Source organism: Kryptolebias marmoratus, linkage group LG6, assembly GCF_001649575.2.
Source record: "Kryptolebias marmoratus isolate JLee-2015 linkage group LG6, ASM164957v2, whole genome shotgun sequence".
NCBI lineage: Eukaryota > Metazoa > Chordata > Actinopteri > Cyprinodontiformes > Rivulidae > Kryptolebias > Kryptolebias marmoratus.
This window is the reverse complement of record NC_051435.1, coordinates 19,469,303-19,482,143: the sequence shown is the minus strand read 5'-3', so window position 1 is coordinate 19,482,143 and position 12,841 is coordinate 19,469,303. Positions and strand designations below refer to the sequence as shown.

Genomic DNA, 12,841 nt, shown 5'->3' with positions numbered 1-12,841 from the left:
CAGACACCACACCACTCAGTTTGGGTTTGGCTGTATTGTCCTCAGCGTGGACCTGCTTCTGTCTGAGAGTCCTGTTGGGTTTGAAAGGCACCAGGATGTCATGTTTGAAGAAAATCCTTCTGAGTTTCTCAGATACTCCAGCAACATAAGGGATGAGAATGTTTTTGCGTTTGTTCTGCTCTTTGTTCTGTTCTGTGGTGTATTTTCCAGATTTTTTTTTCTGACTTCACAAAAGACCAGTTAGGCTATCCATATGTTTGGAGAGCATTTTTTATTTGTCTTTGTTCCTTTCCCTTTTGTCTTCGTGGGGACGTATTCAGCCCAAACCTGTAGAGTTCCAATGACAGAAAGTTTGTGACCCAGGTATCATCCACATATCTGAACCAATGGCTCAGAGTTGCTCCCTTCAAGGAGTTCAGGGCTCTCTTTTCCACTTCCTCCATGTAGAGATTGGCCGCAGTTGGTGGCACACTTTATTAGTGTTTCCGACAATGGCTTTTGTTCTTTTGCATTTTCATACATTTGTGCTGTTTTAAACATATAGTTGAAAACTGGACTTTACTGGCCAACAGTGTTTACAAAATAAATACCTGGAGTGTGGCTAATTTAGTACGCAGACCGGTGCTGATCTCCTGGGTTCCTTTTCCTTTTTGTTTCTTTTTCTTATCTCCATCTGACTGGCTGCTGACTGCAGAAGAAAACGACATATAGTATTTTTTGAGAGAAATGCTGATGAAAAAGCGAAAGAAACATGTTTTGTGACAGAGATCAAAAGCAGACAACAGCCTTCTAATAGGGAACAACATGCTCCAAATCCTCAGAGACCCACAAGTGATGTGTCTAAATCGGATGAAGTTCCCTTCATCTCCTCCAACAGGAGCACAAAACTTTACTCCTTTGGCTCAACAAGCACAGAAATACTGCCCGCATTACCACTAAAAATACCACGCAGATTATTTAATGACAGAACCACCTCCAGCACTTTCACAGAACAGCAACTACAGACAGGGCAGCCTACATCCGTCTGCAGAAACCAGGGCAATACAGTCAGTCCCCAAAGCTTGCACTTGTCAGTAAGAATGTGGAAAAATAACAGATGCTCAGTGTGACCGATAATAACAACTCCTTCAGCTGCACGTCTGAATCCTTACCCAAAGAGTCTATTCCATCGTTGAGCAAGCTGTGGTATGGCGAAGCTGCAATGCACAACAACGTGTGTGTGGGTCAGAGGACTATTAGGAAGCATATCCTCCAGACAGTTTATGCACATAGTGTTCAGTGAAATAATATTTTACAAAAAACTAAGGATGACATCCTTAAAACGTTGACCTCTTTTTGGAAAATGCAATTAAATGAAATGGAGACAAATTCTATTTAATATGATCTTATTTCACATCTGATCACTTTTTTACTGTGTTTTATATAATTTAAAATAACAATAACAAAATTACACAAAGCAGCTAAAAAGAAAATTGAAGCCCATCAAATTATTTATATATATTAATATATAATATATTATATATTATATAATAATATATATATAATATTTATAAGCCCATCAAACTTAAAAATCACACGGAAATTCTTAAGACAGAAAAAAAACAAACTCAGTCAATGATTTCCCTGATCTTAAATACATCAAAAATCTTCATATAAAAATAATTTATTGTAATCCATAATTATCCTAATCTTTAAATCGTTTTTAAGCTCAAATGCTGATTTCTCACTCCGTATTTTGACTCCCTGAACAGAAACGCATGTACATGTAACACTGGTTCTGACTCAATGACTTTTAAACTTAAATAACCCTCAAAAAATGGTATTGTTCTCCTAATTTAAAAAAAAATGAATAGAACCAAGAAGTTTATTATTTGCAACGTGAAAAAGACATTCTGTTGTGTTTAAAAGCATAATATCTGTCAATACTAACAATCAGGTGCAAATTAAAAGATTGTTAGTATAGTCATAATAAAAGGCATTGTGTATTTTTCTGATAGCTATTTTTTAGGTTTAATTATTGGATCTAGATTTGTTTTTCTGCATTCCCCCAACTTCCAACACAATATAACATGTGTGGCATCATAAGAGAGCCGTACAATATATGCAAACATTTCACACCTAATGATTTGCTAATTTGCTAATACATTAATCTAATTCTGTGGTTATGTGTAATGTGTAGTTCAAACACTGGTTCATCCCTTACATACCCTTTTTTATTCATAATTAAATGATTCATAAGCCTGTGAATCATTCAAAAAATTCATTTGTTTGAAAATAGTTGGGTACAAAGACAGGACATAAAAAAGTGAAAAAGCTGTGAATATTCAAAAAAAAAAATAGAACAATATAGGAAAACCTGGAAAACCCCAATTCAAGACCACTTTAAAAGACTGTTTGGCTTTGTTGTAGCAGCTTTGAGTCTTGCATTTATATACTGTACGTGTAATTAAAAACTGTCCTCTGGTGCTGAAGTTGGATCAGTAAAGTTATTCAACATGACCATATGTTCAAATCTCATTGATAATGGGTGAATATTTCTTACCTTTCTCAAAAACATGAGGTAACTGACCGCTACCCTTCCGTTTGTCCTGGAACACACACAGGAGGCAGGGTATGTTCAGATTTAAAAGAAAACTTCAAGCTACTCATTTTAAATGAAGCTCAACGCTAAGAGCTACCTGTTTCTCCACAGATGCATAATATTTGGACCACCAGTCAATGACAGACTCTGCTGATTCGTCAGCGATGGTTCGTCTGCGCCTCTTGGTGGAACGATGGGCGCTCTTAGAGCTGCTCTCCTGTATAAAAACAAGAAAAGTGTGAGGCTTGAGTAACAACCGGTGTATATAATTAACTATAGGAACAGCCACGTGTTTTTGTGTGACCTTTTTCTTCTTGGGCTCGGGCTGCGGTGTAGGTGGAGCAGGCGGAGGACCTTCATCCTCTACAGTGATCAGGAAATCCTGTTGGGTTAGTGTTGATGTTGAACTGGTTTCTCCAGCATCCTGCGACAGTCCTGCTCAATAAAAGAGAACAGCAAAGCATGTCACAATTACTTTAAACTCATCTGAAACAGCAGAAACCTTCTATCAGATTAAACTTCTAACAAGAGCTGAAATTTCACTTGTTTAGTGTGTTCCTTTCAAATAGTTTTTTGAAGTCGTCACTAGTAATTTTATTTTTGTTGTTGTTGGAGATAGAAGTGTATTAACACATTCATGAAGAGTATATCATCTGATATACATATATATATATATATATATATATATATATATATATATATATATATATATAAAACTGAAAATGGTAAAAATAATAGTTGAAGTAATAAAAAAAGAAGAGATAAGAAACATTTCTAAACAGATTTTAATCAGTTTGTTCTAACTTGTACAAGTACAATGAACATTTAACTGGAACGTTACCAAACTTGAGCCAAGTGCCCTCAGACTCGCACTTTTTTGTCTGACTTAAACATTTTATTTTATTTTTAAAAGGTAACCAACAACTCCCAGACAAAATGCACTTGTTTATGCTAACAAATCAACTTAATTTACAAGTCAGTCTAATCCCTTCCTACCTGTTTTTGATGTAGCACTCAGTATATAAACAAAATCTTGAGGCAGTAATACATGCTATTATAAAATTCCAGTGTAATTACTGCAGTGCACTTCCTTCTCAGTTGCTCATTTAAAATTGGTTCAAAATGCTGCAGTTTGATTTTTATCTGGTACATGCAAAACAGAACAGCTCTGGTTTCCTTTCACTGACCTCCAGTCCACTGCCAAATTCATTTTAAGATTCTTTTGTTTGTTTTTTGGTCTCCCAAGAGTTCAAAATTGCTGCGTTCTTAAGTACCACTGGGCTCTCTGAGGTCAGGAGATCAGATGCTTTTATGGTTCCAAAGACGTGATGCAGCTCAGAGGTGATCAAGCTTTTTTTTTAGAGGTCTAAAACTCTGAAATGGTTTGGTGCTAATGGATAGACAGGCTCCTCACTTGCTGATCTAAAATCCTGTTTAAAAACAAACTTTTACACCCAGTCCTTCAACCCAGTGCTTGTTGACTTTGACCTTCTAGTGCTTTTATTTATTTATCTATTTGTTTTAATTGTTACTTCTGTAGATTTATGTATTTTATATATAATTAGCTGTCAATATAAATGAAAGTAAACAGAAGCACAAAAGAACAAAATGAGAAAAAGTATTACTGTATTATTCAACAGTCATTTTACCAATATAGGGCAAGTGTTACTGACACAAATAACAGCTGTGAGTGTTTTCTGTGCCCACCTGTCAGTACACTACAAGTGTGTATCTTAAACATAAATAAAGACTAATAAAGTTAGATTATATCTCCATGGTTTGTCCCACTTGATTCTGAATGAGAAAGTGCTGAAAATGAGTAAACTGGTAGTTCTACATAATTTCTCACATTTCTAAAAGTATTCTAATGGTGTGTAATTTATCACTTTAGTACAAATATGTTTTGATTTATGAAGTATTTTCTGTTAGCATATGCACAAACAACTGAAAAAGGTCATGTTATTTCTGCACTAATATGACGTAATGCTCATTGATGGACTGTATTGTCGTGTTCTTTGAAATGCCGGTTCCGATAATTATAACAATTATTTAATTTCTTCACCGAGTTTAGGTTTTTTACTCTGATATTAATGATGTGCTGCCATTCTGGGAATAACTAAAAACACTACGTTGTCTACACAGAGCTCCTTGCAAAATGGCAGCACAAACTTGCTTTAGCATAGGTTATCACCATTATTATTTCTAAGATCTGATGAGACTCAGTTTTCTATATTTTAACCATTGTTTCACCTTGAAATTGATACAAGGCTTAATCACATTGGCCAGAGGTCCTAATGACTTTGTTCAGGCTTAAATATGTTTGGATAGCTGGTTAAAACTAGCACACACATACGTAAATCTAGCACAACGCTTCACACACACTTGTTACCATCAGTGCTGCGTGGCTCTAGTGTCAGGCCTGGTCTGGGGGGCTCTGGAATGTGAGGTGGTTTGCGTGTCGGTAGAGCAGGAGGTGGAGCTGGAGGTGGAGTGTACTTGAAGGCCTTGAGGTTGTTGATGATGTGATTTCCAACTAGGGTGCTGCGACCAAAGGCCCGCCAGTCAACAACCGTGATACTGAGAGGAGGATGGAGGTGCTCCTTCTCTGGTAACTCCTACAGCACAGAGAGTGGATTTGTTGTTGTTTTACTTCCAGGTACGGCATGCACACAGCTGGTGGAAAGATAATTTTGAAGAGCATTCCAAGGTGTTCACGCATTTTTGCCATTACAATGTGCCTATCTGTAGCCAGCAGACAATCCAGATACGTGTAATAACAGTAATAACAGTAGATGTTTTTTTTTTTTTTTTTTTTTTTTTTTTTTTTTTTTTTGTTGGTTTTTTGTTTTGTTTTGCATTAATGTAATTTATTTTGTTTTGAGTATGTTAGTCTTACCAGCTCTATGGCATCAACCAGGGTGGTGAAGTTTGGGTTGGACTTATACTTCTGAATGACGGAGGAACGCAGAGTTTTACCTGCGCACTCTATGAACACCTGAAAAAAGACAGATTTATTTTTACTCATTAATTTTTAGAGTTGTATAACTAATGTCTCAGGACTTATTAAGCCTTACAGTTAGAACTAAAGTTCTAGCATTCCTTCAAGGAATGCATATCACCCGCTGCCTGTCATGCCAGAGGTTTAGATTATGATGATCTTAGTTCAGAAAGATGGAATTGTAGCTATTTTAAAAAATAACAATACTCATAGTCTCATGTGACATTGTGATATCTTGTGAGATTTGTTAGTGGTTAGAGTATGTGTTGTGAATGAATCTCAGCTACTACCACACCAAAATTTAGCTCAACATCTGTCACATTCACTGAGTTATAGCCATTTTTGCGTTCGCTAATATCAGTTAGCTGTGTTGGCCATATTCGTTTGGTTTGACTCCAAAAGTTAATCATTTGTAGATGTATATCCAAAACTATCTTTCTAAGCTTCAATAAAATTTATCCATTGTTTTATTAGCTATTTTGCTGACAGTCAAACAGTGTTGACTCCAACAGTTACAATGCAAGCCGGGATGCTGCACAATGTGTAGTGCTTAAAGTACGTAATGGGGAATATGCTCAGCTATACCAAACATTACATCAAATACATGTAAAACTAGATGACTTATAGTAATTTCTTTTTTGTCTTAGGTCATTTAGCTATGGCGACCAACTTGAAATGGGTTAATTAGTTGTAGAGGTACATCCAGGGATTACTTGGAGAGTTTCATTAAAATATGTAGTTCCTGAAATATTTTGTTCACGGTATGGACAAAACAAACATGCACACACAGAGATATGACCAAAACCTTTATCACCCTTTTGCCTTAGATGGCAGGTGAAAAAAACACGACATTCGTAGGACATAAATAAAACTTTTTTGTCTGAACAGTTGAAGGAAAGTGAGGCTTTAAGTGAAATGAACCTGGGGTCGATCAACAGACAGGAGTTGAACCTTCTTCAACTCTCTCAGACCCCAAAACAAAACCTAGTGAGGAAACAAAACAAAAAAAAAAACATATGATTTAGTGACAAAAAAAATCTGATCTTTGCTGCTTTTATTGCTCAATAACTGAAGCTGTCAAACCTCCAGCCTGTAGGTGCTGAGAACTGGCCTGATGTTGGCAGGAACCGAGTACAGGCCTCCTTCCTTTTCTTCTAAATCCGGCAGATTGTGATGGCCAGACTTGGAGATCTGCACAATTATCATAATTAAGCCTTCATCCTGCATTACTGTGATAGGAACTGTGTGGTTACTGAATAACACAATCTTTATTTGTCGTTTGTAAAAAAACATCCTTGTAAACACAGCACCATTCCTAATAATGTCTTTATCCACACAGAAACACAGAAAACAACCAAAAATGCTGTAGTAATTATGCCAGGGCTGTGTGTGGTGCTGTAATGCTGCCATGAAAACACACCAGGACCACGAAAGATGTGGAGCAAGTAAATAAAGCTTACAGATTGTGTAGACTGTGTGTATGAGAAACAGTATGAGAGTGTATATATTTACTGTATATCCAAATAGGTGGACATAATGGATGCTTTTCAGACCCAATTTAAATCACATCAGGCCTTTATACTTGTGTGTAGAGGTCAGTCGAAAACTAAAGACAGTGTGGCCTTTTTTTTTTTACTTACTGTTACTGTTCTGGGTTTGTTCTATACATGTTTTCCAGACCAGAAATGTTAGGAATACAGCTTGTTGCTTTTATGTGCAACACAATTCTTGTCTATTTCTTTTAAGTGAGAATGCTCTCTATACATTTTTTTAGGTGTCCAACATTTTTGTGTTGTTCAATAAATGTTTAATTGAAATAATGGTTATTATTTGTTAAACTGATGCATTTGTTTAATGGTTATATTTTTATGAGACTAGAGAAAACTAAGAAAAAGAGTATTAGCCATCAGCTGCCCTGATTTCTAAATATTGGTATTGGTCATAGAAAGACCCACATTGGCCAACCCCTACTCAAATGTTGTTTTTCAAAACTATTCCTCAGTTTTTAAATGTATACTTGACTTATGAACTGTAGTTTTGTTCTGCAATGTTTTATTATTGATGTTGTTAACTGTTCAATAAAGTGATAAAAAACATTTTAGCCTTAGATTATTTGGTGTAATAATAAAGGGGTTTGTGCTCTCTTCTATTTAAGGCTGTTATTGTTCATCAGCCTTGACTCATTGAAAGGATACAGTTGAAGGTTTTATTGTAGTTGAGAAAGTAGGTTAGAGACGATTCAAGGTTTTTGTTTTCAAAAGGTTGTGTTTAGGATGTCCACACAAAAACACAAAGGTGGCGTTTCCAGATTCTCTCACTCTGGAACCCATTTTTGAAAAAATACCATTTAGTGGTTCCTAAAATGTTGTTTGTGTGGTTTCAAGGCTGAAACACTAATAACCAAAAATTGTGAATTGACAAACATTGTTCCTGTGTGGACAGGAACAAGAGTGACTGACCTGTAGCAGTTCGAATGCAGCCAGCAGGTCTCCTCCTGATAGGCTGCCACAGTGGAGAGGGCTGTACTGCAGGACGGGGGGAGAGTAGGCTGAAGAGGACAGACGCACCTCGGGGACTGCCACAGTGGCCCCCAGATACTCAGCTTTCCCCTGCGCACAGCATGAGGCACAGAGAAATCAGAGACATCAGGAACCTGCCAAAATTAAAGGTCCCTTCTTCGAAGGGCATATTGCCTGCCACTTTTTATGCCAGAGTTTTAGATTAAAAACATTGTAGGATGGAGACGTTTTGGTCAAACCCTGAAACTAACATTATGAACAATTTCATGCAATATCATGAGCTGTCTTGCTCAGAGTATGTGTTGCGAAAGCTGGTAGTACCAGAGCGTCATCATCGTACACCTCGATGACAATGCGTGGGGGCTCCTCCTGGATGAACTGCAGGTCTCCACTCAGCAGCAGGCGGCCCATCGGCAAACACTGATTCCATGTTGGGCTGAGGGTCTGACTGATGATCTGACAACACAAAACAAGGTCATACCGACAGCAGATCAGATGTGGGCAGCAGCTGCTCAGGAGGCCCAGACCTGCTCAGAACAGCATGCTTCATTTATCCAGTTGGACTTTGAATAACTGGATTTTCCACCAACAGAATTTATGTCATGGATGGTGCAACATGAAGCAGCTACAGTATATGCGCTGGATCACAGGTTAACCCAGACTTACATTCGTGGTTTGGCTGTGTGAGAGGAATGTAACCCGGGCGAATGGGTCCGACAGGCCTGTGTTGTCTGCAGCGATCAGGCCACGAGCCTGATACATGTGGCAGCGCAACTGGAAGTGATGGTGATCTAAATACAGAAACACAGGGCAGGTTATTCAATACTTGGATAGAGAAAGCTTACTCTGAAGAAGATGCTGACATACAACCAGCTTTTCCTGATCACCTTCAACAGAAACAGATCATATTTAGAGTAGAAATTAATTAAGTGAAGTAGATAATGTGTGCTGCACAGTGGAACAGCTGGCTGGTACTGATGCTTCACAGCAACAAGATCCTGGGTTTGATTCCCAGCTTGGTTCTTTCTGTGAGGAGTTTACATGGCCTCCCTGTGTGGATTTTCACCAGGTGCTCTGGTTTCCTCCCACAGACCAAAAAAGTGCCGGTGGGGTTAAATGGCCACTCTAAACTAGCCCTAAGTGTGAGTGTGAATAGATGTTTGTCTCTAAGCTGTTCAGACCTTGTTTTAAAGATCCATCTTGAGTGATTTAACTGGAAGTGATCAGCTCTGAGCACCTGGCATAAAATGCGTATCACACAATGTTTTTATTATTGGATGTCATTTACCCTTTTTGTATGAAGATACACACTCAGCCATCACACAGTGGGCTGTCAGATCAGTGTGACAGCAGGTCTGCTGATATTTCTGTAAAAATTACAATTCATTCAGACATCTGAACTACATTATTAATATTTGGACATTAACATGGTTCAGAGTCATTTGAGTTTAACTTTTGTGGAGTTATCTCCTAATAAGCTTAATTACCCAAATAAGTAAAAGAGCAAAAAATGAAGAATTTTAACCCCAAAACACATCCAATAATTACTTTCTGAGAGTTTAATTAAAAGTTGTCCAGTGGTTTAAAATATATTTTGCTAACGCTACAGACAAACGAACACACACTTAAACACACAGGTGTAAAAACATTGTTGCCTGCCGCCTTCAGAGGCAGGCTACATGCTGGACATGTACATATAGTCAGTGAGTCTGAATTCTCAGGTGAGATCAAATGGTAGGTTTACATCATAAGAAAAAAATATCACTTGTCTTTACTGTAAAGACAAGTTGCTATGAATGAAATTGTTTACCATATTTTCTAACTGTTAGGGTTTTTTAATATTACCAGCCTTTGTGTTTATGTGTAAAACATGCCTACGTGTCACACCGGATGTCAGAGATATTAATTGAGTTCATTTGTATCATGTTTACATTTTATCGTGCTTACAGGTGTCAGCAAATCATCTAAGTAAACCAGTAAATTATCTAATTAGACCAGCCAGTCACCCAAGTAACGTCACTGTACCTCTGATAATCTTTGTATCAGGATTGATAGACAGAATGTTTCACTACATGCTGTAAGTTCTGTTTGTGTGATTAATCTGTGTGGCAGAACCGGTCCTGACTGATTCAGCCCCCACCCATTCCTTGTTTCTAATAAAAAGATGCTGATGCTACAGAACTTCAGAACTCACTGTGAGTTTGACCCAAAAGGTCGTTGCTCGAGTGACTTCTCCTTTTGCAGAAGTATCCTAAAACAATTTACTCTCTCTCTGTGTGGTTCTTTGTTTAGGTTGGGTAACTTAGAAAATCCCCAACACTAACTTTACTGAAATTTTATGTCAAAGTTCAAAAAACTGTTTTTATCAACAAGTCTCTTTGCTGTTGATGGATTTTAAAAGAAGCATGAAAACTGTACATGGTGTGAGGAAGGATGCTTGGTTCTTCCTCACCAGAGCAGACCAGGTGTGAGGGGGGAGCACTGGCATCGACACCCCCTGTGTCTGGTTTGAATCCTGCAGGCAGGTCATCGAACATGTGGCTGGAGTCCGAACAAGATCCAAACCATAGATAAACATCCAGCTTGGCTTGGACTGTCAGCGCTGCAACACGCTTTCCTGGAGGCTGCACACACATACAAACAAATAATTTTTCCACTTGTTGTCTGTCCCTTGGCATCAGCCAGTTACCAGTTTCAAGGTATACCACAGTAGTAAAAAGTCACAATGTTAAAACTACAAAATTTTCTCATCATATCATTCCTATGGTGTAAATGCCTTTTAATAAAATATCAGAAAAAAAGCTTTTGTTTGTTTGTTTTGCCTCCCCGTTACATGGAGAACCTCTCACTTTACTCTTATCATTCAGTTTTAGCCAAGGGGGGAAATCCTCTAATTGTTTACACTTGTTAAAAGAATAAGTCATTAGCTGGTTATACATTTTTTTTGGTGGATAATCCAGTCAGTCATGGCTTATCTACCAGGGGAGACACCCATCTGTCTTTTCAAGATAACATTGTTTTTAAATTAATGTTTGGAACAAGTTACAAGAGTTAGCATGTTACCAGGTGAAATACGTACTGCCTACTGCAGGATGAGGAGGCTAATAAAAGGCAGAACAGCAGAGAAGTAATATAAGTACAGTTACTTTGGAATTATAAATTAACTAAAATTAAATAAAAATAAAACAGTCTGTTGTTGACTCTGATGTTTAAGCAGTCACTTTTTACCTTAATTTAAAGTATACTTTTATTCTCAATACTTGTGATTACACTCCATCCTTGATCTTAATTTTCATCGTAAATAAAAAAGGTAATAAATAAAAGCAGAACGCAAACAGATTTCAAATCTGTCCTGAGTTCAGGCAAAAGATGACAGATTTTAAACAGACTGTCAGTATGTTTACTGGTGTTCGCTCAGTCTTCTCATCTATATTTGTGAATTATTATGCAAAATTAAAATAGCTAAAAATGGATATCTGATTTTGTTATATTTATAGTATACCTATAAAATAACCATTATTAAGCAATATGTAAAAGTATTTAGGCAGCAAAAGTAATAGTAATTGCATTTTTGGTTTGGAATAAAAGCAAATAAATCTTGTGATGCATTTTAATTTTTTAGTTTGATACCGTAAAACTGGTATTTTTGCCGAAGATTATCACGCTGTCAGATTCTCATACTGGCTCAGCCCCAGTTGGCATATGTTGGGACAAAGCTTTACAGATGTGTGTGTGTGTGTGTATGTGTGTGTGTGTGGCTGTGTGTGTTTACCTTCAGAAACAGTGTTACTATCCTGCCGCAGAGGATTCCTCGGGATTCCTGGTTGCTGGAGTACAGCAGGTCTCTGGTTCGAACTCTGGCGTAAGCGACACGCTTGTTGTTGCTCAGCAACCAGACAAACATGTCTGGCACTGTGTGCTGGGGCTGCACCACAAGGACATGAATGTGTTATAAACAAGAGTTAAGGTGCAGAGGGTACACACATAGGCTTCGGGCATTTCTTGTACCTCCTCAACAAGGAAACGAAGTTTTTGCGTCAGTTTTATGGCTTCTTGCAGTATTTCTTTCACCCCACCGCTTTTTCTTTTTTTATCTCTCAGTGAGTCAGCATCTGTGATCATACTCTCCTGCAACACAAACACAGATTAATACATGCTGTATGATGGTGTTGACCATTAGCTTTGCTACAACAGCTGACAAAATCTCATGAATTTTTTGAGACTGCCTTTAACGTTATGTAAACTTCTTTACAGTTGCACAAGACAAACAGACTTTTCTTTAACCCATGTGATAACTCACATATATATATATATACTCATTGTTTTGAGTCTAAACTGATCTTCTTGTAGCTGAAGTCAGCAGAAAATGTAGTTTTGTGTGTGTGTGTGTGTGTGTGTGTGTTTCAGGTTTCAGTGAGTGTGATTGTCCCACCAGCTCTTGTTTGCACATCGTCAGGCGTTTCTTGTCAAGCTGTGTCAGATAGCTGCTCTTCAGTTCAGCTTTCAGCTTTGCCTCTGCAGCTGCAATAAAATTCCTGCAGAACACACAACACATATTTAACAAACACTCAATGAGAAGTTGAGAGAGTCCTATTTTATTCAGTTCTTTTGCAGGTATGGCAACCACCACAGAAGAATTAACATGTTGTGTGTCATATAGTGGAGACAAATTTAATGTTCTTTCTTTTTTGTTTGAACTGCCTTTACTTTGTGTTCTCAATAAAACTATCAACTGGCTATGAA

The 12,841-nt window shown here is 37.6% G+C and overlaps 1 protein-coding gene across 1 annotated transcript in view; it reads right to left on the bottom strand.

Annotated features, from left to right (window-relative positions):
* The window catches only part of fer1l6 (fer-1 like family member 6), a 37,812-nt gene that overhangs the window by 10,047 nt on the left and 14,924 nt on the right, over nt 1-12,841 (bottom strand). Inside the window, exons 18-33 of the mRNA XM_017410063.3 lie at nt 12,531-12,633; nt 12,107-12,226; nt 11,871-12,023; nt 10,551-10,722; nt 8,765-8,889; nt 8,420-8,554; nt 8,039-8,188; nt 6,663-6,770; nt 6,501-6,563; nt 5,478-5,576; nt 4,971-5,196; nt 2,886-3,016; nt 2,679-2,798; nt 2,543-2,588; nt 1,152-1,196; nt 591-688 (exon numbers count right to left, since the gene is read on the bottom strand). Of these exons, the coding sequence (XP_017265552.1) occupies nt 591-688; nt 1,152-1,196; nt 2,543-2,588; nt 2,679-2,798; nt 2,886-3,016; nt 4,971-5,196; nt 5,478-5,576; nt 6,501-6,563; nt 6,663-6,770; nt 8,039-8,188; nt 8,420-8,554; nt 8,765-8,889; nt 10,551-10,722; nt 11,871-12,023; nt 12,107-12,226; nt 12,531-12,633 (1,894 nt within the window). The remainder of the gene's footprint in view (nt 1-590; nt 689-1,151; nt 1,197-2,542; nt 2,589-2,678; nt 2,799-2,885; nt 3,017-4,970; nt 5,197-5,477; nt 5,577-6,500; nt 6,564-6,662; nt 6,771-8,038; nt 8,189-8,419; nt 8,555-8,764; nt 8,890-10,550; nt 10,723-11,870; nt 12,024-12,106; nt 12,227-12,530; nt 12,634-12,841) is intronic.